Source organism: Scomber scombrus, chromosome 17 (genome assembly GCF_963691925.1).
Source record: "Scomber scombrus chromosome 17, fScoSco1.1, whole genome shotgun sequence".
Lineage (NCBI taxonomy): Eukaryota > Metazoa > Chordata > Actinopteri > Scombriformes > Scombridae > Scomber > Scomber scombrus.
In genome coordinates this window covers 1,542,819-1,566,864 of record NC_084986.1, presented here as the reverse complement: position 1 = coordinate 1,566,864, position 24,046 = coordinate 1,542,819, and the positions used below count along the sequence as shown (strand labels likewise).

The 24,046-nt window shown below is 38.6% G+C and overlaps 2 protein-coding genes across 2 annotated transcripts in view; both read left to right on the top strand.

Annotated features, from left to right (window-relative positions):
- Nucleotides 1-24,046, top strand: part of LOC133997997 (uncharacterized) — a gene marked incomplete at its 5' end in the record, with an annotated part of 86,563 nt that overhangs the window by 521 nt on the left and 61,996 nt on the right. The window contains 2 exon segments of the mRNA XM_062437736.1: nucleotides 22,418-22,618; nucleotides 23,785-23,898. Coding sequence (XP_062293720.1) covers nucleotides 22,418-22,618; nucleotides 23,785-23,898 — 315 coding nt within the window.
- On the top strand, nucleotides 1,966-19,446 carry LOC133997955 (NLR family CARD domain-containing protein 3-like). Its single transcript, XM_062437695.1, has 7 exons — nucleotides 1,966-1,990; nucleotides 3,082-4,885; nucleotides 4,987-5,160; nucleotides 6,417-6,590; nucleotides 12,519-12,565; nucleotides 12,797-13,355; nucleotides 19,242-19,446. Exons 1-7 carry the CDS (start codon nucleotides 1,966-1,968, stop codon nucleotides 19,444-19,446), a joined length of 2,988 nt encoding a protein of 995 aa, XP_062293679.1.

Genomic DNA, 24,046 nt, shown 5'->3' with positions numbered 1-24,046 from the left:
TTGACAAATTCACAGATCTCAGCATCCATCCATCATCTCGACCAGAGGTCACTAATAGGCGGAATTATCTGGACCCTGACACCATCCTTTCCAGACCCCAACCTAAAAGTAAAAGTGGAGGAAACTCACAGACCACTGTGCATAGTGAATCTTCTCGTGTGACGCTAATTAGCCAATCAAATCCGTACATTCAGACAAGCAGAGAGACTCGACTGTCAGTGAGACACACGAAGAAAAGAGTTAATGTGTTGAGATGTTTTGTTGTAGAATTATTAGATGTGAAATTAAGTTTATGGTTTAAGTTTAAGTTTAAAAGTAAAAAAGGTTTATTTTTTTTATTTTTCTCAAACTTATCACTTTATTTAAGAAGCACAATCAAAAGCTTTCTGTAATGCACTTTATATTAAAAAGCCATCTTTATTTATTTAAGAAAAGAAAATGTATTTATCTGGTTCTCTTTTTATTATTTTATTCTTTATTTGAGCCCCACAAGTTCAGTTTAAATAAAATGTAAAAATAATAAATTCTACTGTATTTATTTGACAGTCTACAATCTATCTAGACACAGATACTGATGTAACTACAAAGCTACTTCAAGGTTCTGGAAAAAAACTAAACACGGACACACAAATTCACAAATTGGACCTCAGTGAATTTTAATTGAATACCCCTGATCTATACATTTGTATGTTCTCAGGAGCTGCAGCCCATAGCTCAAATGTCGACACATTTAAAACACATTAAGTCATAAAAAGCCTCTGTGGAACAACAGATCTGCTCTGGCACACAATGATGACGGCAGCTAAAAAACAAACACATAGAGAGGGGAGAGGGAAAAACTAAATTGCACACTTCTCTCATGTTATGAAAATGGGAAGTTAAATGGAATATAATTGCATGTGTGGCCTCATCATAAAAGATAGGACCGGACACAGAGAAGTATTTTTTAGTGGGTTCTTTTATTCCCTGACTGTACTCAGATGAAGACAGCATTGTAGCAGAACAGGATTTTGAGGGCTATAATAATCACAGTAAAATAGAAAATTACAATACTGTTTTCCTCTCAGCTAACTTCAACCTTCAGTATACACAGATAACAGTAGTTGCTGCTTTACCTATATAAAAAATGAAAATAAACAAAAATAAATGCACTTATCCAGCCAACTTATACAAGTATCTTGCAATAAATGACATGAATTAACTGAAAAATATAAACTCATTAGCAAAATAAGATTTTACAAATGATTTTACATTAACTTGGAATACATCTTTAACAAAAACGTATGAACTCACACCCTGACACAACTCTCTATCTCCCCTCTGCGATTGGCATCAGCACAAAAAAATCACAGTTCATTAAAATAAACAATACCTGATGGCTTAATTGTCATAATCAAGTTTTTATCACCTATTTATTTTTACTTACCCTGACCCACTGTTCAACTCCGCCCTCAAAGCCTCAAAGGCCGATAGCCTGTTAGTTCGGTTACATTATCATCTATTGACTCCACTAATTGTTCTAGATGGCAGCTGTCACTCAAACTAACTACAGGTTGTTTTCAGTGACAGCTGTGTGGTTTTTCTTGGTCTCCACCAACATCACTGAGACCTGATGTTGTCCTGCTGTCAAAGACCTCATAGCAGGAGATCATGTTTGAACAGACTGTGTCCTGGGAAGATCACAGATGCATCTGTGCTCTCTAAGCTAGTTAGCCAAGCTAACAATGTCAGTTTGTTGTAGCTGTGTGGATCAGTTTCTTACTGCAGGTTTATGTAGAAACACCTGATGTGTCGTAGCTGTCGTCCAACAAAACACACAATCTTCAGGATCAACACTGTAGTTACACTTGTTTTATCTCTTCTCTGTTTCCATCAGGATCCATCAGCAGAGACCAGATTCTCCTGAACCCAGCTGTGTGTCCATGAAGAGTGACTGGTCTAATGATCGATTTATTACCTTCAAACATGGACATCAGTCTGCTGATCAGAGGTCAGAATAAAAAATGTTTGTCTGTTATTATCCAACTCTCATAAGAAGAAGTTAGATTGACTAAAACTGTTTTTACACACAATGACCTTATTAATACAAACACACACATTCCTCCTACAAACACTTTTCTAAAAAACACAAACTTTATCTGTATAACAGTTTTTAAACAGAGGTACAAAGTCTTTACAGATACAAATGATCAGAGGTCAGACAGAACAGCCGAGTGTTTTACCTGGATCCACTGTGATAGAACACAACACCTTTAACACTGAGTGTCATTATTTATTCTGAGACTTCATCTTTTCTTCACAGAGTTCATCAGCAGAGCTCAGAGGTTCTCAGTGGTCAGTCTGTCCAGCAGCATCAAACACAGCTGGAGTCCATATTTATGGTGTGTAAATGTAAAGCACAGCTACTACTGCTAACTACAACAGCCACAGACTAAATACTAAACTACCATTCTGGTCCTAACAGTCTCCATGCTGCACTCTGTAGACCAGCAGCTTTTCAGTCTGTCACTGATAATCTGATGTTGACTTCTACCAGTTACATTTACATTTGATTCTGTTCCAGCTGCTGGAGGAGAACATCAGCAGGTTTGTGAAGAACGAGCTGAAGAAGATGCAGAAGACTCTGAGTCCAGATTACCCAGAATGCTTAGAGAGTCAGAGTGAGGATGAGGAGGTGTTGGACGGTGAGGAGGAAGAGCAGAGGAGGAGCAGCAGAGAGGCATTTCTGAAGATCACACTGCACTTCCTGAGGAGAATGAAGCAGGAGGAGCTGGCTGAGCGTCTGCAGAGCAGTAAGAGGATTTTAACAGATTTACCATGATGGAGAGGAAATGGAGGCAACATGGGAGAGGTTTATATTTCAAACTCTGCTGTTAATATGATGCACACATCTGCATCAGATCTATGAATTCTTCTGAGCTGAAAACAGTCAGAAACAGTTTGTCTACAACTGATGAGCTGAATAGATTTCATAGTGGAGGAAAATATAAACATCTGCAGTTTAATGTTTACATTCTACCAATTTATTAATCATCTGAAATTAATCATCTGATTAATTTAATTTGTCGTTTGTTCATTCAGGAACTCGTGCTGGCAGGTGTCAATATAAACTCAAGTCTAACCTGAAGGAGAAGTTCCAGTGTCTGTTTGAGGGGATCGCTAAAGCAGGAAGCCCAACCCTTCTGAATCAGATCTACACACCGCTCTACATCACAGAGGGAGGGACTGCAGAGGTTAATGATGAACATGAGATCAGACAGATTGAAACAGCATCCAGGAAACCAGACAGACCAGAAACAACAATCAGACAAGAAGACATCTTTAAAGCCTCACCTGGAAGAGATGAACCAATCAGAACAGTGATGACAAAGGGAGTGGCTGGCATTGGGAAAACAGTCTTAACACAGAAGTTCACTCTGGACTGGGCTGAAGACAAAGCCAACCAGGACATACACTTCACATTTCCATTGACTTTCAGAGAGCTGAATGTGCTGAAAGAGAAAAAGTACAGCTTGGTGGAACTTGTTCATCACTTCTTTACTGAAACCAAAGAAGCAGGAATCTGCAGGTTTGAAGAGTTCCAGGTTGTGTTCATCTTTGATGGTCTGGATGAGTGTCGACTTCCTCTGGACTTCCACAACACTGAGATCCTGACTGATGTTACAGAGTCCACCTCAGTGGATGTGCTGCTGACAAACCTCATCAGGGGGAAACTGCTTCCCTCTGCTCGCCTCTGGATAACCACACGACCTGCAGCAGCCAATCAGATTCCTCCTGAGTGTGTCGGCATGGTGACAGAGGTCAGAGGATTCACTGACCCACAGAAGGAGGAGTACTTCATGAAGAGATTCAGAGATAAGAAGCAGGCCAGCACCTTCATCTCCCACATCAAGACATCACGAAGCCTCCACATCATGTGCCACATCCCAGTCTTCTGCTGGATCACTGCTACAGTTCTGGAGGTTGTGTTGAAAAGCAGAGAAGGAGGAGAGCTGCCCAAGACCCTGACTGAGATGTACTTCCACTTCCTGGTGGTTCAGTCCAAACTGAAGAATGTCAAATATGATGGAGGAGCTGAGACAGATCCACACTGGAGTCCAGAGACCAGGAAGATGATTAAGTCACTGGGAAAACTGGCTTTTGAGCACCTGCAGAAAGGCAACCTGATCTTCTATGAATCAGACCTGACAGAGTGTGGCATCGATATCAGAGCAGCCTCAGTGTACTCAGGAGTGTTCACACAGGTCTTTAAAGAGGAGAGAGGGCTGTACCAGGACATGGTGTTCTGCTTCGTCCATCTGAGTGTTCAGGAGTTTCTGGCTGCTCTTCATGTCCATCTGACATTCATCAACTCTGGAGTCAATCTGCTGGAAGAACAACAAACAACATCCTTTTGGTCTAAAGTCTTTAAAGACAAACCTGAACCAACACGTTTCTACCAGAGAGCTGTGGACGAGGCCTTAAAGAGTCCAAATGGACACCTGGACTTGTTCCTCCGCTTCCTCCTGGGTCTTTCACTGCAGACCAATCAGACTCTCCTACGAGGTCTGCTGACACAGACAGGAAGTAGCTCAAAGACCAATCAGGAAACAGTCGAGTACATCAAGAAGAAGATCAGTGAGAATCTGTCTGCAGAGAGAAGCATCAATCTGTTCCACTGTCTGAATGAACTGAATGATCGTTCTCTAGTGGAGGAGATCCAACACTACCTGAGATCAGGAAGTCTCTCCACAGATAAACTGTCTCCTGCTCAGTGGTCAGCTCTGGTCTTCATCTTACTGTCATCAGAAAAACATCTGGACGTGTTTGACCTGAAGAAATACTCTGCTTCAGAGGAGGCTCTTCTGAGGCTTCTGCCAGTGATCAAAGCTTCAAATAAAGTTTTGTGAGTGGATGAAACACTGGATATATGAACTATTTCAAATATGTTTGATTTTAAATTTGATAAATAAAATATTTTGTGTTCTTTACTAATCCTTTCTTCAGGTTGAGTGACTGTAACCTCTCAGAGAGAAGCTGTGCAGCTCTGTCCTCAATTCTCAGCTCCCAGTCCTCTAGTCTGAGAGATCTGGACCTGAGTTACAACAACCTGCAGGATTCAGGAGTGAAGATTCTGTCTCCTGGACTGAAGAGTCCACACTGTACACTGGAAACTCTCAGGTCAGGATACACATCTTTAATTTTGACTTGAACAATGACAATAAAACTGATTCTGGCTTTATACAGTTGATGCAGTTGGCAGTTGCTCTTTTACATTCAGTTTAATGTTAATTACTCTGCACATCTGGTACTTATGTGATTTAAAAATGGTGTTATCTACCTCTTTATTACAGTCTGTCAGGATGTCTGATCACAGAGGAAGGCTGTGCTTCTCTGGCCTCAGCTCTGAGCTCCAACCCCTCTCATCTGAGAGATCTGGACCTGAGTAACAACAACCTGCAGGATTCAGGAGTGAAGCAGATGTGTGCTGGATTTGAGAGTCCACACTGTACACTGGAAACTCTCAGGTCAGGATACGTCATCTGTATTTCCCTTGTCTTGAAAAATGACAATTGAGCTTATTCTGACTTTTTCTACGGTCGATTCAGTTAACAGTTGCTGTTTTACATTCAGATTAATGTCAATTATTCTGCACATCTGTAGGATTCTGGTATTTACATGATTGAAAACACTGTGTTATCAACCTTTTTATATTTCCAGTCTGTTAGGGTGCCTGATCACAGAGGAAGGATGTGCAGCTCTGTCCTCAGTTCTCAGTTCCCAGTCCTCTAGTCTGAGAGATCTGGACCTGAGTAACAACAACCTGCAGGATTCAGGAGTGAAGCAGCTTTCTGCTGGACTGGAGAGTCCACACTGTACACTGGAAAGTATCAGGTTAGCATATACAATCCCCTTGTTTTTAACAATGGCAATAAAGCTGAATCTGGCTTTTTATACAGTTGACATGCTATTTTATATTCAGATTATTGTCAATTATTCTGCACATATGTGGTATCTTGGTATTTATATGATTAAAAACATTGTGTTATCAACCTTTTTATATTTCCAGTCTGTCAGGATGTCTGATCACAGAGGAAGGCTGTGCTTCTCTGGCCTCAGCTCTGAGCTTCAACCCCTCCCATCTGAGAGATCTGGACCTGAGTAACAACAACCTGCAGGATTCAGGAGTGAAACAGCTGTCTGCTGGATTTGAGAGTCCACACTGTACACTGGAAACTCTCAGGTCAGGATACGTCATCTGTATTTCCCTTGTCTTGAAAAATGACAATTGAGCTTATTCTGACTATTTCTACAGTTGATACAATTGACAGTTGCTGTTTTACATTCAGACAAATGTCAATTATTCTGCACATATGTAGGATTCTGGTTCTTACATGATTAAAAAGATTATGTCATCAGTCTTTTTATATTTCCAGTCTGTCAGGATGTCTGATCACAGAGGAAGGCTGTGCTTCTCTGGCCTCAGCTCTGAACTCCAACCCCTCCCATCTGAGAGAGCTGGACCTGAACTACAATCACCCAGGAGACTCAGGAGAGAAGCTTTTGTCTGCTGGACTGGAGGGTCCACACTGGAGACTGGACACTCTCAGGTACGGACAGACAGGTCTAAGATCATTTGATGTGAGTGAAACCTCTGGAAAAACTAACAAGTAGACATAAAGTTCCTCTTTCATGGAACTTTCATGATCTCATGGTGTCCCTGAACTCATCAAAAGAGAGTCTAACTGTTATTTTATTATATATGTTTTTACTGTTTATTGTAAAGAAGTTCACTTGTATCACGAATGTTATTTAGAACTTTATAATCCTTTGTTTCTTCTTATTGTGTCTTTCATCTATTATTACTATATTCAAACCAAATTAATGAACAAACGCATATAATTACAGTAAAATGTTTTTCTGCCTTAAAGGTTAATTTATTTTTTTAAATTCAAAGTTACTTCTTGGTGGCTCTGTGGTTAGCACTGTTGGCTCACAGCAAAAAGATCTTGGGTTCGATACCCAGCTGGAGCCTTTATGCGTCTGTGCTCTGTTTGCTTGTTCTTCCCATGCATGGGTTTCTTACCATTGTTAAAAATGGCAAGCAGAGGGTAGGTAGGTACCATGATGTGAGGTTACACGTATGTATATACTATCAGGGGTTTCAGGATAATAAGGTTAGACGGGTATTATGCCCTTAAAAGCCTAACAAGTTGCCAGACAACACCACCTTAGGAGTTTCACCCAAATAATTATTTACCTTTAATAAGACACACAGGTTCATTTACTCATTAGGCAGGAGACATGGTTCCGAGTTTTAAAAGGGTACACTTTATTACGAAAAAAACCATTTATTTTAAAACACCACACCATTCATACAGGAAGAGGGGAAAGGAACCTAATCAGGAGCTGAGGACTGCTGGTGGGACAGGAGCAAATGAGGGAAGAAGGATCCCAACAAAAGAATAAGTCACCTAGGCACACGTGACAGTAACACACACAGAAAGTGGGAAAAATAGGGCGGTGTAATGCCACACTCCACTCTATTATACATTTAAAATGTAGGGATTAAACTAGTGGCGGCTGGTGACAAAAATGTTTGGGGGGGCGCAGTTTGATGCCGTTTCAAACAAGCCTTAGCACCACTTCATACCACAGCAAAAAAATAAAAATAAGAAAGGGAAACCAATCTAAAAATAACACAACACACTATAATGTTCCCTGGTTTGTCCCAGTATAGTATCTCTGACCCACAGAGAGAGGAATAAAAAATTATAATTAGACATGATAAAATGCCCATTTCACTCACATCACCTAAAGATACCAGCAGTTAAAGCAGAGTTACCAATAAGGTAATATGTTTAAAAAGAGACACCACATATATTTTAGTTATTGTGTCTTCAGTCCTGATTTCACTGTAATCTGTTAGTTGTTGCAATACCTAAACATGACAATAAATGGCGCATTAAGGACTATACACTGCTGTGATTAAGCATAACTTATTTAACTTATTTTAATAATTAAATGTACCCCAAATCAACTGTAATAGTCAAAATTACTTCCATCATTTCTTATCCTGCATTTATGCATTTTAGTTTTTTACACTTCATAGTTACAGTTGCAATCAGAAATATTCAACCCCCTCACCTCAAAAGACATTTTAGTGATGTGTATGAAGGATAATGACAATAAGTGACAAAAAACCTCATTAAACAACAGAAAATATTTATTGATACATATTTGAGTTATTTTGAGAACACAAGTTGACTCAACTTTGAAGTTCAAATGAAAAATATAACTCTCTTAACAAATTTGCTTGTGCAATAATATTCAACCCCCAGCTTCAGTACTTTGTGGAGCATCCTTTTGCTTTTATAACTTCTAACAAACGTTTTCGGTGGGTGCTGACAAGCTTCTTACACCTCTCGATCGGTATCTTTGCCCATCCTTCATGAGCAGAAGCCTCCAGCTCAGTGATGTTTGATGGCTTCTGTGCTGCAACTGCCTTCTTTAAATCCTACCAAAGATTTTCGATCAGATTAAAATCTGGTGACTGAGAAAGCCTCTCCAGGACATTCCAGGATCTATTTCTCAACATAGCTTTGGTTGACTTGGAGGTGTGCTTGGGATCATTGTCCTGCTGGAAAGTTCAATGATCACCAAGGTTCAATTTGTCAACAGAAGACATCACGTTCCTCCTTAAAATGGCCTGGTATTTCTGGGAATCCATGATACCAGGTACACGGTCAAGATTGCCAGTTCCTGCTGCAGAAAAACAGCCCCACATCATCAATGATCCACCTCCATGCTTGACTGTGGGGATGGTATTCCTGTGGTCATAAGCCTGGCCTTTCACATGCCAGACATACTGCTGGTCCATATGTCCAAACAGTTCCAGCTTGGTTTCATCAGTCCATAGAACTGTCTCCCAAAACTCTGTAGTCTTATCCAAATTCCTCCTGGCATATTCTAGGCGACTTTTGATGTTCTTTGTGGTCAAGAGTGGAGTGCGTCTTGGAGTCCGGCCATGAAGTCCTTGTTTATTCAGTGCCCGTCTTATAGTTGCCACTGAAGCACTTGTACCAGCCTTCATCAGGTCATCCTGTAGTTGTTTTGCAGTAACATGGGGGGTTTTCTCAGTTGTCCTGACTAAGTTGCTAAGGGCTCTTGATGAAATGTTGGGCTGTCTTCCACAGCCAGTCAGGTTTGCTGCTGTTCCATATATTTGAACTTCCTTATAATGTTCCCAATGGTGTCTCTCGGAATGTTGAATATTTTGGAAATCTTCTTATACCCAAAGCTCTTCAGGTGTGATAAAATAATCTCCTCTCTCAGCTTTATGGAAGCTCCTTTGTCTTTCCCATGATTGCAACTCACCTTGAATACCTTCATGGGTGAGTTTCTATACGCATCACAGCTGAAGCAAATGAAGGATCATTATAGAGTTCCCAAAGGCTTCATTATGTTTCAACTCCATTTTAGGCCATAGAAACTGGCAGAAGGCTTTAAAAACAACAATATTATATAGGGGTTGAATAATTGTGACATGGCTATCTTAACAAAATATACTGTTACACACAAATACTACATCATTTATTTTCTGTGTTTATTTTATGTTTCACTCAACTCATAAAGAAGTCATCCAAAGCAGAATCTGGCTCTTTGAAAAAACAATAGATAAATCCTTAAAATCTTTGGGGGGTTGAATATTTCTGATTGCAACTGTATGTCTTTTATAAAGTATTTTTTAACACTTTACAATATTAATAACAACAATGCAGCTACTACCTGATCTTTTATATGTCCTGTTGGAGCTGCTGGATGCAGCCACTGACTGAATCTATGTTCCTCTTCTGGAGCTTGGCATAGCAGAGGTCCACATGTGGCCAGATGTGGTGAAACAGCTGCAGAAAGAGCTCAGCAATGCTAAGTCTGCTAAAAACAACTTAGCTCCATGCTATTGTCTCGATGGCTGTAGCTTTCTGTTTGCATTTTTTCAGAGAGATGTTTTAGGTCTCGTTCCCCTGTCGTTTTCCACAAGTGCTGACACTTTGAAACAGCAAACAGATTAAGCAATAAAAGGAATAACTCACACTGCATCCAGCTAGCCAGCTCCGTTTATCATAACAGCAGCGGGAGAAAGTCTCAGCTCCTCCATCACCTGCTGCTGCTTTATCCTCTTTCTCTCTTCTAGTGAAAGTCTTGTGAAATTATGTTTTTGTAGAGAATTTACAAAATAATCTTCTTTCATTTCCGCGGCTCCACTTTAACGTCATCTCGTGAAACTACCGTTAGCAGGAGTTTGGGTGACAGCAGCTGACGGGAGGGCGTGAATGACAGCCGGAACTGTCCAATCACAGTAGATTAAAAAACATGAAACAACAACAATTCGCTGCCAATAAAAGTGGGCGTGTCCGGGGCGCACTGAGCTGCGCCCCGTGGGAAATGTGACGCAGGCCAATGAGAGAGCAGCTTCAGGTCATGTGCTTGTCAAAAGTTTGAGGGCTTGCATTGACTCCCATTAGGCCGGCGCCCCGCATACAGGAAGTACATATAGAATTTAATAAAATACCATTTGGAATCGATTTATAATGAATGCTGACAGGTGCTGAGAGACTAACAGGCGCATTTTACAAGCAAATACTTTCTATTTCATAATGATTTAGCTTTATCTAATTAATTTATATTTAATATGTTTAAGTAGACTTTCTCTAGATTATTGGATGGGGCTGCGCCCCAGCGCCCCGCATTGAGCAGCCGCCACTGGATTAAACCCAGTTTAAAAGTTGTGTCCACAGTCCATTATGTGTGGTCAAGATAGACAGACTAAAGCACAGCTGCAAAGCAACACCAGTAAGGCAGGATGAACACACAGCATAAAGAGCACAGCGCCACAAAGTGGCCCAAAGCAGCGCAGTATCAAGCAGGCAGACAATAGAAAGTTTAGAAACAAAGCAGAATAGAAACAAAGCAGCGATTTTAGTCAGCTGGCGAAACTTTCAAGAGACTGATTCTCCCCCTTTGCCGTATGCCTATAGGCGAGTTGATTCCCCTCCTGTAAAAGACAAATATATAAATAATAAAAAATTGATCACAAAAAAAAAAAAAAAATGCTTTCGCAGGCTACATTAAAGGCTACGTACCTTTCTACAGAGTTCGACACACACACAAGAGGGAGGGAGAGAGAAACCCATGCAGGTACCAGCATTTAGAGCCTGATCTCTCAGAAATACGTGACGGGGGCATGACTTCTTAACACTGAATTTCGTGATGGGGACACATAATGTGTCAAATGTACGTTTTTTCTTTTGTGGTGGACACACGGATTCCCTGGTTCAACAACGTCACTGCGGGGCGGTAATTAATACTGTTTGCTAATCTATAAATCTTTTATTTAATCGTTATTTTTAATAGTCATTTAACTGAATTTATTATAGTGCATTAAATACGATTTTTTGTTGTCTAAAAAACAGGTTGTGTATGATACACATTTTGGTGTAGTGAGGTAGCTATTGTATTTATTACCACTGGACTTTACCTTTATGTTATTAAAAAGGGAAATAGGGGGGGGGGGGGGGGGGGGGGACTGCCACTCTTACACTCAGCCTGCCCCCAGTGATTGGCTATCAGCTACGCTCAATTAATTTCAGCAACACAGTGCATAGAAGAAATAAACATATTCTATGCTGCTACACATGTTTATTTCTCCTGTCAATTTCCTTGAAAAAGGAACTAATATAGAACTGGAGATGGTCCTCAGTGGCTGCTCACTGCTCCTATAGGATGGTTAAATGTAGTATAATATACTATAATATAATATAATATAATATAATATAATATAATATAATACACTATACTATAATATAATATATTGTAATATAATATAATATAATATAATATAATATAATATAATATAATATAATATATAATAAAAACTAGTAAGTGGACCTAAAGTTGTTCTTTAGTTAAACGTCCATGATCTCCTGGTGTCCCTGAACTCATCAGAGGAGAGTCTATCTGTTATTTTATTATTGATGTATTTACTGTTTATTATAAAGAAGTTCACTTGTATCATGAACTTTATTTAGAACTTTCTAACTTGTGGTTGTTTCTTCTTCTTGTGTCTTTCAACTATTATTATTATATTTTCAAACCAAATGAATGAACACATGGAATAATTACAGTCAAATGTTTTGCTGTCTTATAGCTGCATTTATTCTCTGATCACTTCAACAATGCTCCTTTTGTCTCCTTTTGATATTGAAGTGATGACTGGCTCTATCCTCAGGACAACATGCAGAGATCAATATTTAATATAGTGATTTATCATGTGGGAGGACATATTTGTTCATCACATCTTCTTCTTCAGGTCTTTTCCTCTCAGACTTCAGTGAAAGAATCCAGCAGACAGTTGAGACAGATGAGTTTCAGCCTGTTTCTGTGTCACTCTGACAAACTGAGGAACACTGCTTCATGTTGAACAGCAGTTAGGACTCATGTTGGATAGAAAATCATTCTGACTGTGTTTCTTCCTCCAGGGTGGACCATGGTGGAGAGCACAGGTTAAAACCTGGTCTGGAGAAGTGTAAGTGTGGATTGAATTTGATTCATGACAACTAAACAGCACACAGTCAGTTTCTCTTTAAATACAAAGTTGGTCTTTGTGGTATTTATTCATTAAAACATTACTGACAAAATGTGTCATCATGAAACTTTATAGAAATGAACAACAGATCAGAAGTTAAACAGAGAATAAATCCATCAGGTGTGTCAGATGATAAACTGCTGCTGTGTTGTTTCTTCTTCTCTTCATCAGATTTCTGTGAACTCACACTGGACACAAACACAATGCACAGAAAACTCAAACTGTCTGACAATAACAGGAAGGTGACACATGTGGAGGAGTTTCAGTCATATCCTGATCATCCAGACAGATTTGACTACTGGCTTCAGCTGCTGTGTAGTAATGGTCTGACTGGTCGCTGTTACTGGGAGGTCGAGTGGAGAGGAAGAGTTTATCTATCAGTGAGTTACAGAAGAATCAACAGGAAAGGAAAGAGTAATGACTGTGTGTTTGGAGAGAACGATCAGTCCTGGAGTCTGTACTGCTCTGATGAAGATGGTTACTCTGTCTGGCACAATAAGACAAAAACATCCATCTCCTCCTCCTCCTCCTCCTCCTCTGTCTGTAACAGAGTAGCAGTGTATGTGGACTGTCCTGCTGGCACTCTGTCCTTCTACAGAGTCTCCTCTGACACACTGATCCACCTCCACACCTTCAACACCACATTCACTGAACCTCTGTATGCTGGGTTTGCCGTCGGACCTGGTTCCTCGGTGACTGTGTGTCGTCTGTCTGAGGTGAACGCTCTCAGGTAAAATGTTAACTAGTAGTTCAGTTTAATATCAGACACAGGGTTCATTTAGTTTGAGTCATAATTGAGTCATCTACATTGTTTTAGTTTTAGTGGACTAAATATCATTAGATTATAGATTATAGTCTATATAATATAATAAAGTTTAAAGGATAATGCATTTTTAAAGTTAGTCTTGAATGAGTGAAGTCATTATTACTACTAGATGAAATGAATGTTATATTTAGCTGTTATTGAATGGTAGGAAGGTTTGAATGGTTAATACACACAGACATATCTTTATTTACCTGGCTTGGCCATAAAGAGCATCTCAATAACAATAATCAGCTGCTAATGTTGCTTCAAGTTTGAAGTGGAGACAGATTACAGAATAAACTCCAGTGTGTCTCTCTGTTATATTTAGTTTTCTGATTCATCATCTAGTTAAAAATCTGTTAATTATCCGTCTGATCAACGAAAGAAACATAAACAACTTTCTTCATTTATCAGACACATTTTTCTGTTCATGTTATTTCCTCCATTAACTGTTATTATGGATGGATATTATATGTTGTTATGGATTAATTAACATAAGGAAGAGTTTGTCTGTCACATTTTAAACATATTTATATTTTACATAATGTGTCATCATTTCCATGTTAGCGTCTGGTTTGATATGAGTTTACTTAGTTTATTGAGTTACATCATATCAATTATTCCTGAAACATTCAACCTAATAAAACAAATCAGTATTTAAAAACACCCTGGTCATATTCAGAGTTATTAAATAATTAATTCACAATCAGAATATCAATAAATATCAATAAATAGCCTTCAGATACAAATAATAAATAAATAACATTCTGCTAGTAGTAATGTTTCATGTCTCTGAGCAGCACCCAGTAGATACACAGCAGGAATGTGTGTTAAATAGATATAATATAATATAATATAATATAATATAATATAATATAATATAATATAATATAATATAATATAATATAATATAATATAAAAACTAGTAAGTGGACCTAAAGTTGTTCTTTAGTTAAACGTCCATGATCTCCTGGTGTCCCTGAACTCATCAGAGGAGAGTCCATCTGTTATTTTATTATTGATGTATTTACTGTTTATTATAAAGAAGTTCACTTGTATCATGAACTTTATTTAGAACTTTCTAACTTGTGGTTGTTTCTTCTTATTGTGTCTTTCAACTATTATTATTATTATATTTTCAAACCAAATGAATGAACACATGGAATAATTACAGTCAAATGTTTTGCTGTCTTATAGCTGCATTTATTCTCTGATCACTTCAACAATGCTCCTTTTGTCTCCTTTTGATATTGAAGTGATGACTGGCTCTATCCTCAGGACAACATGCAGAGATCAATATTTAATATAGTGATTTATCATGTGGGAGGACATATTTGTTCATCACATCTTCTTCTTCAGGTCTTTTCCTCTCAGACTTCAGTGAAAGAATCCAGCAGACAGTTGAGACAGATGAGTTTCAGCCTGTTTCTGTGTCACTCTGACAAACTGAGGAACACTGCTTCATGTTGAACAGCAGTTAGGACTCATGTTGGATAGAAAATCATTGTGACTGTGTTTCTTCCTCCAGGGTGGACCATGGTGGAGAGCACAGGTTAAAACCTGATCTGGAGAAGTGTAAGTGTGGATTGAATTTGATTCATGACAACTAAACAGCACACAGTCAGTTTCTCTTTAAATACAAAGTTGGTCTTTGTGGTATTTATTCATTAAACCATTACTGACAAAATGTGTCATCATGAAACTTTATAGAAATGAACAACAGATCAGAAGTTAAACAGAGAATAAATCCATCAGGTGTGTCAGATGATAAACTGCTGCTGTGTTGTTTCTTCTTCTCTTCATCAGATTTCTGTGAACTCACACTGGACACAAACACAGTACACAGAAAACTCAAACTGTCTGACAACAACAGGAAGGTGATACATGTGGAGGAGGTTCAGTCACATCCTGATCATCCAGACAGATTTGACTTGTGGTCTCAGCTGCTGTGTAGTAATAGTCTGACTGGTCGCCGTTACTGGGAGGTAGAGTGGAGAGGAAGAGTTTATATATCAGTGACTTACAGAGGAATCAGCAGGAAAGGAGACAGTGTTGACAACAGGTTTGGAAGAAACGATCAGTCCTGGAGACTGAAATGTTCTGATGAAGACGGTTACTCTGTCCGTCACAATAAGGGAGAAACACCTATCTCCTCCTCCTCATCCTCCTCTGTCTCTAACAGAGTAGCAGTGTATGTGGACTGTCTTGCTGGCACTCTGTCCTTCTACAGAGTCTCCTCTGACACACTGATCCACCTCCACACCTTCTACACCGCATTCACTGAACCTCTGTATGCTGGGTTCATGGTCTGGCCTGATTCCTCAGTGTCTCTGTGTCCTCTGTCTGAGGGAGAGTCGACTTGGTTGTAGACAAACATTCAAACTGCTGACTGAAGACAGTTGCTGAAATCACTGTTCACACTGTTCACCAGTGAACAATAGAAACAGGAAGTGACAGCAGCTTCCTGTGTTTAAATGTTGATGGTGGACGAGGTTTCACTCTGGTTTCATTTGGATCACTGACTGTGCTTTAATGTCAGAATATAGTTTCTATTAGAAGTAGTGAAATGATCTCCTCTGGACTGAATTGATGTGTAAAAACTGTGTTGACTCTGATATTCACTTCAGTAAAGTTTTCTTGGAGCAGCATCTAGCAGCTGTTAGTGGCTGTTAGTTATTCCATTTTATCAGGATCTTAAAGTGAAGTTTTTCCTGAAAATGTCCACCAGACATCCCAGTCTGTTTGACATCAGCTCAGTTTGTGTTCAATCATTAACATCAACGTATGTTTCTATATGATGTCATGTGTCTGACATGTATGTATATAATAACATGTATGGGCTGCTTTCCTTTAGTTTATCTTGCCTCTGCAGGTGATGTAAATATTATCCATGTTTGCTGGGCAGCTTTGGCTGTTTTACACTTGAGTACAAATATTAATTTACTACTTATTCAGAGTTTTGTTATTTAGATAATCAGCATTTTTTTTCCTTGCCTTAATCGATGTGTAATGTTATTCTACTTCTACTTGTGTATTTCTCTAATTGCAACATGTACGACAGAATGAATTATATATGTGTGTAAATGAAAATAATCAAGTAAATAAATAGGTTTGAGAATTTTGTGAAACTTCAGTTGAATTGATATTCTTTGTTCAGAGAGGTCAAGCTGCCCCATATTTATGGAATAATATATGGAACAAAGTTATTTTACACATCAAACATTTATTTGAAGAGAGCTCACTGATAGATATAAACAGAGGTGTGATATCAGTGATAACAGCTTCCTGTAATACTCACAGCTGACATACTGTCTGAAGGGTAAAATCAACCTACCAACCACCTCCAATAATCAACTCAAACAATCAACCTTTCACTAAAACACCTCAAAAACCTGCAAGATTCTGTTAAACACTGATGATAAAAACTCTCCATTCAATCCAAAACTGGGAAAAAGACAAGCTGTTACCATCGATGTCAACTATTAACACAACTGACACTAAAATACAACTCAGTCAGTATAAAATGAATAATGAGTAAATTGTGCTGTAAAAACAGACTGTTGGTGGCTTCAGCTCCGATCTGAACACATCACATAAAGACTCAAAGAAATATCAAACAAACAAGGTGACCACTTTAATTGTCATTGGGCCCCATTCATCAGTTGTACCTGCCAGTGTTAGTAACCCTATAAGCATGCTAACATATACAGTGCTCACTCACTCACAGTCACATATAATCATACCTAAACCTTTACATACTGATTTTCAAAAATGCTGAAACCACCATTAAAAAATACTGTTTATTCATCATTCATTGAAAAAAGCATAAAACCTAAAGATTACACTCTCTCTGCTCTCTGAAAGCCTCATTAAGGATTAATCACTGATGTATGAATGGCTGATGAGGTATACATCAATGATTTGTGGTTCAAAAATTATGTATAGAGACTAACAATGAGGGGAAACTGAGAAATGCCCAAATATGAACAGTATGTGAGGGTTAAATACAGGCGGGAGTTCCAGTCCTCTGAAATGAGGCCAACGCGGAAGTAACGTAAAACTGCATTCTATCAAAAGGCCACCAGGGGGCGACCGTTTTGGTGTCAAAAGGACTTCAGTCTCTATACAAGTCAATGGAGAATTCACCAACTTCTCACTTGATTTCTAACCTCAGTAAACGTTTTCAAAATGTGTTTATGGTCTCAATCGCTAGTTTAAAGCCTTCTTCAATGCAGTATGATGTTCATTTGGGACATTTTGGCCTCCCTGATTTTATATGTGACGATAAAGCAGGGTATGCATTAGGGCGTGGCTACGTCGTGATTGACAGGTTGATTGGTTCACAGGTTCAGGAGGGCGCCTCTTGCTCCTCCTGATGCCCATATAAGTAGAATCTGTGTTTTTATTTTTCCCAGCCCTAACCCTAACCCTGAAATTTTCAAGATGGCGCTGCTCAGATCCGAAACTATTGGCCTCCGAGCAGCAGTCCACAAACCAATGGTTGACGTCACGGATGTTACGTCCATTTCTTATATACAGTCTCTGGTTAAATAACAACCTGCCCCCTCTGCTGGTGAAGACAATAACTCCACCCACACCAACTCCACATCACATCTACCTCACACACTTCACTCTGATATTTAAAGATAAAAAGATCTCTGCAAGACTACATACGCTACCTTTACCTCTGCTGTGTAACCCTTCACACATCACACCCTCACTGTTTCCTGTGTGTGTTTACTGTATATACTTCTACATTATTTATCTATGTTTGTTTTGAAACCTCTTTTATTTAAAGCTATTATTAATAATTATTTATATGAACAACCGACCCAAGCAGCAGTAACTGGCATTAATATGATATTTTTTTGATTACCATGGTGATTTTCATACTCTTATTGTTTGGTTTTCATGTCTATGTTCTGATTGTAGGGTTTTGTTGAGTACTGTCTATTTCTTGTCATATTTTTTCATTGTACGTCTCTAAATCTGTCCTGTATTTATGCACTCAGCACTGTATTATGTCAGAGTGCAACTAATGATTATTCTTATTATTTTCTCCATTAATTGATTAGTTGTTTGGTTGATCAGAGTTTCAGCTTGTAGTGTCTTCTCAGTGTATTTTCAAGAATTACAGACACTTGTCTCTGTCAGTGGTTTCTGACTCACCACGCTTTGTTTCAAACAATCACAATCATCTCTGTTATGTTGCATCACATCCATTTATTTTCATAATGCTGCGTTCAGTAATAAAACTTTCTCCTTACAAAAACAAACAAAAGAGCTTTCTGTGTGTTCAAAAGTCATCACAGATCTCCTCTTCTCATCATGAGTTCAACCCACCTGTCATTCATACGATCTATCAATCCCACTTCTTTACCACAGATGCAATACTTATTAATGGACAGCAGGGGGAGTCCTTCAACCACACATATGCATAAATAATATCAAAATAATTAGGTGAATACTCTTACATCAATCAATCATAATAAAGTAAAATGGCACACAGACAAAAACAAAGAGACTAAAGAAACCAGAAAATATTCATATTTAAGAAGCTAAATTAGAGAATTTGGACTTTTTATTTGTTATTTTATTTTACCATCAGTTAACTCTGTTCACCTGTTCACTCAGCTGCAGCTCATCAGTATCAAGCCAGTATATATACTCCTGTTGTCCACTCACTCTTGGCCAGATCGTCATTTGCATTTGCTTCATCTAGATGCCAGACCTTCCAGCACTGATTCCCTGGTTTCGACCCTGCTTGCTTTTGACCTCCTCTCCTCGTGTTTTCCCTGGTAAACACACCAGCCTTCTGTTCCTGACTTTGAGTATCGGCTGTTCCTGTTTGCCTGTGGCTGTTCCTGTCCTCCGGCTTCGGTCCTGTCAGGAGAGCCCAGAAAACTCCAGCTTGGTCAACCTCATGTCCGTGAGTGCTACTGGCATTGTCTTACCTGCTGTAAGTCTGTCTTCAGTGACCCTGAGCCCAGCCTGTCCCCCTACACATCCTGCTTGATAACTGTTCAGTTACCTTGTGGACTATAAAATAAAGATAATTTAAAACTGCTCCCTGGTTCTGTGCTGCTATTGGGTCCTACGCTTCCACACCTATTACACACAGGATCTGTCATGCTCACCTCTTTACCACAGATGCAATACTTATTAATGGACAGCAGGGGGAGACCTTCAACAACACATGTACATAAATAATATCAAGAATAATTAGAGGAGGACTCTTAAATCCATCAAGATAATTAATCAAACAATACCTTAATATAGGATAATTCATGATAATCATAAAGAGATCAAATCATGTCCGTTATCAAACAGTCGCTCACTCCTCTAAATACAACAGATTTGACATATCCTGCAAAAATGTTTGTATGATAGTTTTATAAAAAGTTACAGCCTTATTTTTAATAACATAGTGTGAACTGTTGATGTTAAAACTCTGAAAGACATTTCTTCACTTTGTGTTCAGTTCTTTGGGGTTATGTTTCCATCAGACAGACAACAGTGACATTAGTTTGAACAGAGATCTCAGGCTATTTAGATAATTAGACCGTCAATAAGCACCATCTAGTGGACAGATAGCAGAACTACATGTGATGTGTGATTTCTTTGACACTGACTGGTTAGACTTGTTTTCACGTCACTCTGATGTTGTTTAGACTTGTACTGTGAAGTTATGAGGGCGTGACAGCGTCCTCAGATCAAATGCACACAGACAGCAGGACTGACAAGGGAGAATGAGCAGCTTCTTCTCTCCCAGTGTTTCCTCTACACATGAAGGTGGAAAGTGTCTCTAAGTTGACCTGAAGTGAGTTCAGCAGGTGAGAATCCTACCAGAGAAATCTGTAAATGTCTGGACAGATAAAATGCGGATTGGCTGTTGATGATTACAGGCATAAATATTAAGGTTTTTCTCAAGGTTAAGCTACATATATTTTTATTACACTGTTAGCGATTGCCATTCAAAGCCAACAGCAGTTTGATCTTTTATCTCCAGTCATCAATGAAAAATCAAACATTTGTCAGGAATGGTCGGACAGCTTTGATAAATTTGACCTAATTTTATTCTTTTAAAGAAAAATGCTTACATGATGTATGTGTTATACTGAACAGTCAGATAAAATATAGTAAAAGGTGTTAACATTATTGTTAACATTATTTGTAGTAGTAGTAATAGCATTAGTTGTATGTATATATTTTAATTATGTTGGTTATTATTATTGCCTATTGCCTTAAAAGCATGTATGGGCTGGGCACTCAAACACATCAATCAGTAGTAGTAATAAAACTATGTGTGTGTGCATGTCTATAACTGGTACTAATAGTAGTAGTAACAGTAAACTGTATTATTTAAATCTAGGTCTACTCCTGTATTTAAGAACAATGTTGACACATCAGGGCCCGTATTAATCAAGGTTACTGTTGCTCCTCCATTATATCTGTTTGTGTTGAGCTCTGTAGATTATTAGATTTTTAGTGAACAAATATCAGAACTACATGTAATGTGTGATTTCTGTGACACTGACTGGTTAGACTGGTTTTCACGTCACTCTGATGTTGTTTAGACTTGTACTGTGAAGTTATGAGGATGTGACAGCGTCATCAGATCAAATGCACACAGACAGCAGGACTGACGAGGGAGAATGAGCAGCTTCTTCTTTCCCAGTGTTTCCTCTACACATGAAGGTGGAAAGTGTCTGTAAGTTGACCTGAAGTGAGTTCAGCAGGTGAGAATCCTACCAGAGAAATCTGTAAATGTCTGATGAACACCATCACTTTGATCACATTGTGTTGTATCACTGTTTGACTACAGCTCAAATGTTTCTTCATGCTAATTAGTTGTTTAAAATGCCTGTTTGATGGTTGCTGATATGAATATTGATTTTTTTTTTTAAATCCATGTTAAACTGCAGTTATTTAGAACTATTTACATGTATGACTGTTAGTGATTAACAGGTAAACCAACAGCAGTTTGATTTTAAACTCATCATCAGTGAAAAATACAGGACGTGTCAGAACTGGTTAAACAGCTTTGATCACCTTGACTAAGGTTCATTTTTTAACTGTGTTCAAACTTCCATCTAACAACACTGAGACTGACTCTGTTTAACTGAAGCACATTTAACACAGTTCATGTCTCAACTGTCAAAGGCTGCAGAATCCTTTCTAGATGGACCAGAGCCAGCTGTAAGGGACCTTAGAGGCTGCTTAGGGCCCCTCAGACATCAGGGGCCCAAACTAACAGAACATGTGAACTATGTTTTAGTTTAAAACAGTTAAACTTCTGTCATAGTTTAAATATTTAAAGACAAATGTAAAGATTTAAAACACAGACTTTCTTTTTCTCTCTGCACTAACTACTCTACATCCCCTTTTATTGTTTCAGGATATAACAAAGAAGCAATTTGGTATATTATATCAATTTTGAGGATTTTGAGAAATAACAGAATTGGAGGGAACATGTTTATGTTGTTGAGACTATAACTAAAATATTTTACAAATGACTGATGATTGATTGTTTATGACAAAAGACATATTTTGGTCCTGCTGTAACAAAATTTACAATTATGATTTTGGGGATTGTAGAATTTATTTTGGACATACAAATATCATTTGTTGAAATAATGAATAATTGTTTTACTGCCTCATCAATGTCCATGTTGTCTCTGAATATTTGTGGCATGTTATTGACAGTAATAAGAACTACAGTGTGTGTCTGTGTGTGTGATGTGCAGCTGGTTGTAATGAATGAGCATGTTGTTGTGTTTGTGTGAAGGTGTTTCTCTGCTATGGATCAGAGTGAGGACAGAGAGGAGGGAGTCCCTCCCTCTAAAAGCTCTCTGTGTGGGGAACATGACAGCCAGACCAAAGCTAAGAGGTGAGATGAGGATCTCTAACTGTCCATCACTGTTCTCCACTCACATCACTCCACCATCATTATTCACACTCAAAGCTCTGTGTGTGTTGTGTTGAAGGACAAAGAAGCAGCACAGACCAGACTCTGCTGGACCTGGACCTGGACCTGGACCTGGACCTGGACCTGGACCTGGACCTGGACCTGGACCTCGACCTGGACCTGGACCTGGACCAGAACCCAGCTGTGTGTCCATGAAGAGTGACCGGTCTATGGGCGAACCTATTGTCTTCAAACATGAACATCAGTCTGCTGATCAGAGGTCAGAATATAAAATGTTTTATCTGTTTCTCTCCATTTCTCCTGAGAAGAGGTGTGATGTCTTTGTTGTGATCACGTCATTGATTCTTCACTATTGACTCTTTTTTATTAATTAATGTCACATTTGCAGATCTCAGTACAAATATCAAACCCAGAGTTAAAATCCACAAACAGTTGGATTCTGGTTTGAGAGACTGTAAGAACATTTAAACCTCACAATCATGTGACACATTCACAGCTCTCATTATCCATCCATCATCTATACCAGGGGTCACTAATAGGCAGACCCCGGTCCACAATGGCCCTCGGTAACTCACAGACCACTGTGCATAGCGAATCTTCTCATGTGATTCTAATCAGCCAATCAGAACCATGCATGCACATGGAGTTATAAAGTTATTAGATGTGAAATTAAGTTTATGGTCTAAGTTTAAGTTAGGTTTAAAAGTAAAAAGGGATTCTATTTCATTTTTCTGATGGAACTACAATGCTACTTTGAGATACTGAGAAAAAACGTGGACATTATGATGTTCTGGACCTTCACTTGAGGAAACTTTCACTTTCACAAATTTGACCAGAAGCCTATTTTGACGTTAATCTCAACACATTTAAAAAAAATTAAATCATATAAAAATAAAATCTGGGCACAAAATCACAAATCTTAGTCTATATTTCAATATGTGAGTTTACTCGGTGTTCATTTTTAGATTTTATTCCATCACATTTTATCAACTGGGACTAAAATCCATCAGAGATTCTGTTTGAAGGGACAACAGATCTGATCTGACTCACAATGACTACAGCAGCTAAGAAAACAGCACACTGCTCTCATGTTATGAACATGGGAAAAAAGTTAAATGGAATATAATTGCATAACGTTGAAAGGAAGAAAATTATGTTTCCTGAAACCACAAACTATATTTTAATTCATAACCGCTATATTAGATGGCAGTTGTCACTCAAACTAAATGCAGGTTGTTTTCAGTGCCCTCTAAGCTAGTTAGCCAAGCTAACAATGTCAGTTTGTTGTAGCTGTGTGGATCAGTTTCTTACTGCAGGTTTATGGACAAACACCTGATGTGTCGTAGCTGTCTTCCAACAAAACACACAATCTTCAGGATCAACACTGTAGTTACACTTGTTTTATCTCTTCTCTGTTTCCATCAGGATCCATCAGCAGAGACCAGATTCTCCTGAACCCAGCTGTGTGTCCATGAAGAGTGACTGGTCTAAGGGTCGACCTCTTAACTTCAAACATGGACATCAGTCTGCTGATCAGAGGTCAGACTGTAAAATGTTTGTCTGTTATTATCCAACTCTCATAAGAAGTTTGAGTGACTAAAACAGTTTTTACACACAATGTCCTCATAAATACAAACACACACATTCCTTCTACAAACACTTTTCTATAAACCACAAACTTTATGTG

Excerpts from the sequence above, each read along its gene's own strand:
- LOC133997955 (XM_062437695.1), top strand. The coding sequence starts at position 1,966 with ATGGACATCAGTCTGCTGATCAGAG. Across the intron at positions 5,161-6,416 it reads TGTACACTGGAAACTCTCAG|TCTGTCAGGATGTCTGATCA; the intron begins GTCAGGATACAC and ends TTATATTTCCAG. Across the intron at positions 13,356-19,241 it reads TCTGAGGTGAACGCTCTCAG|CCTTCTGTTCCTGACTTTGA; the intron begins GTAAAATGTTAA and ends TAAACACACCAG.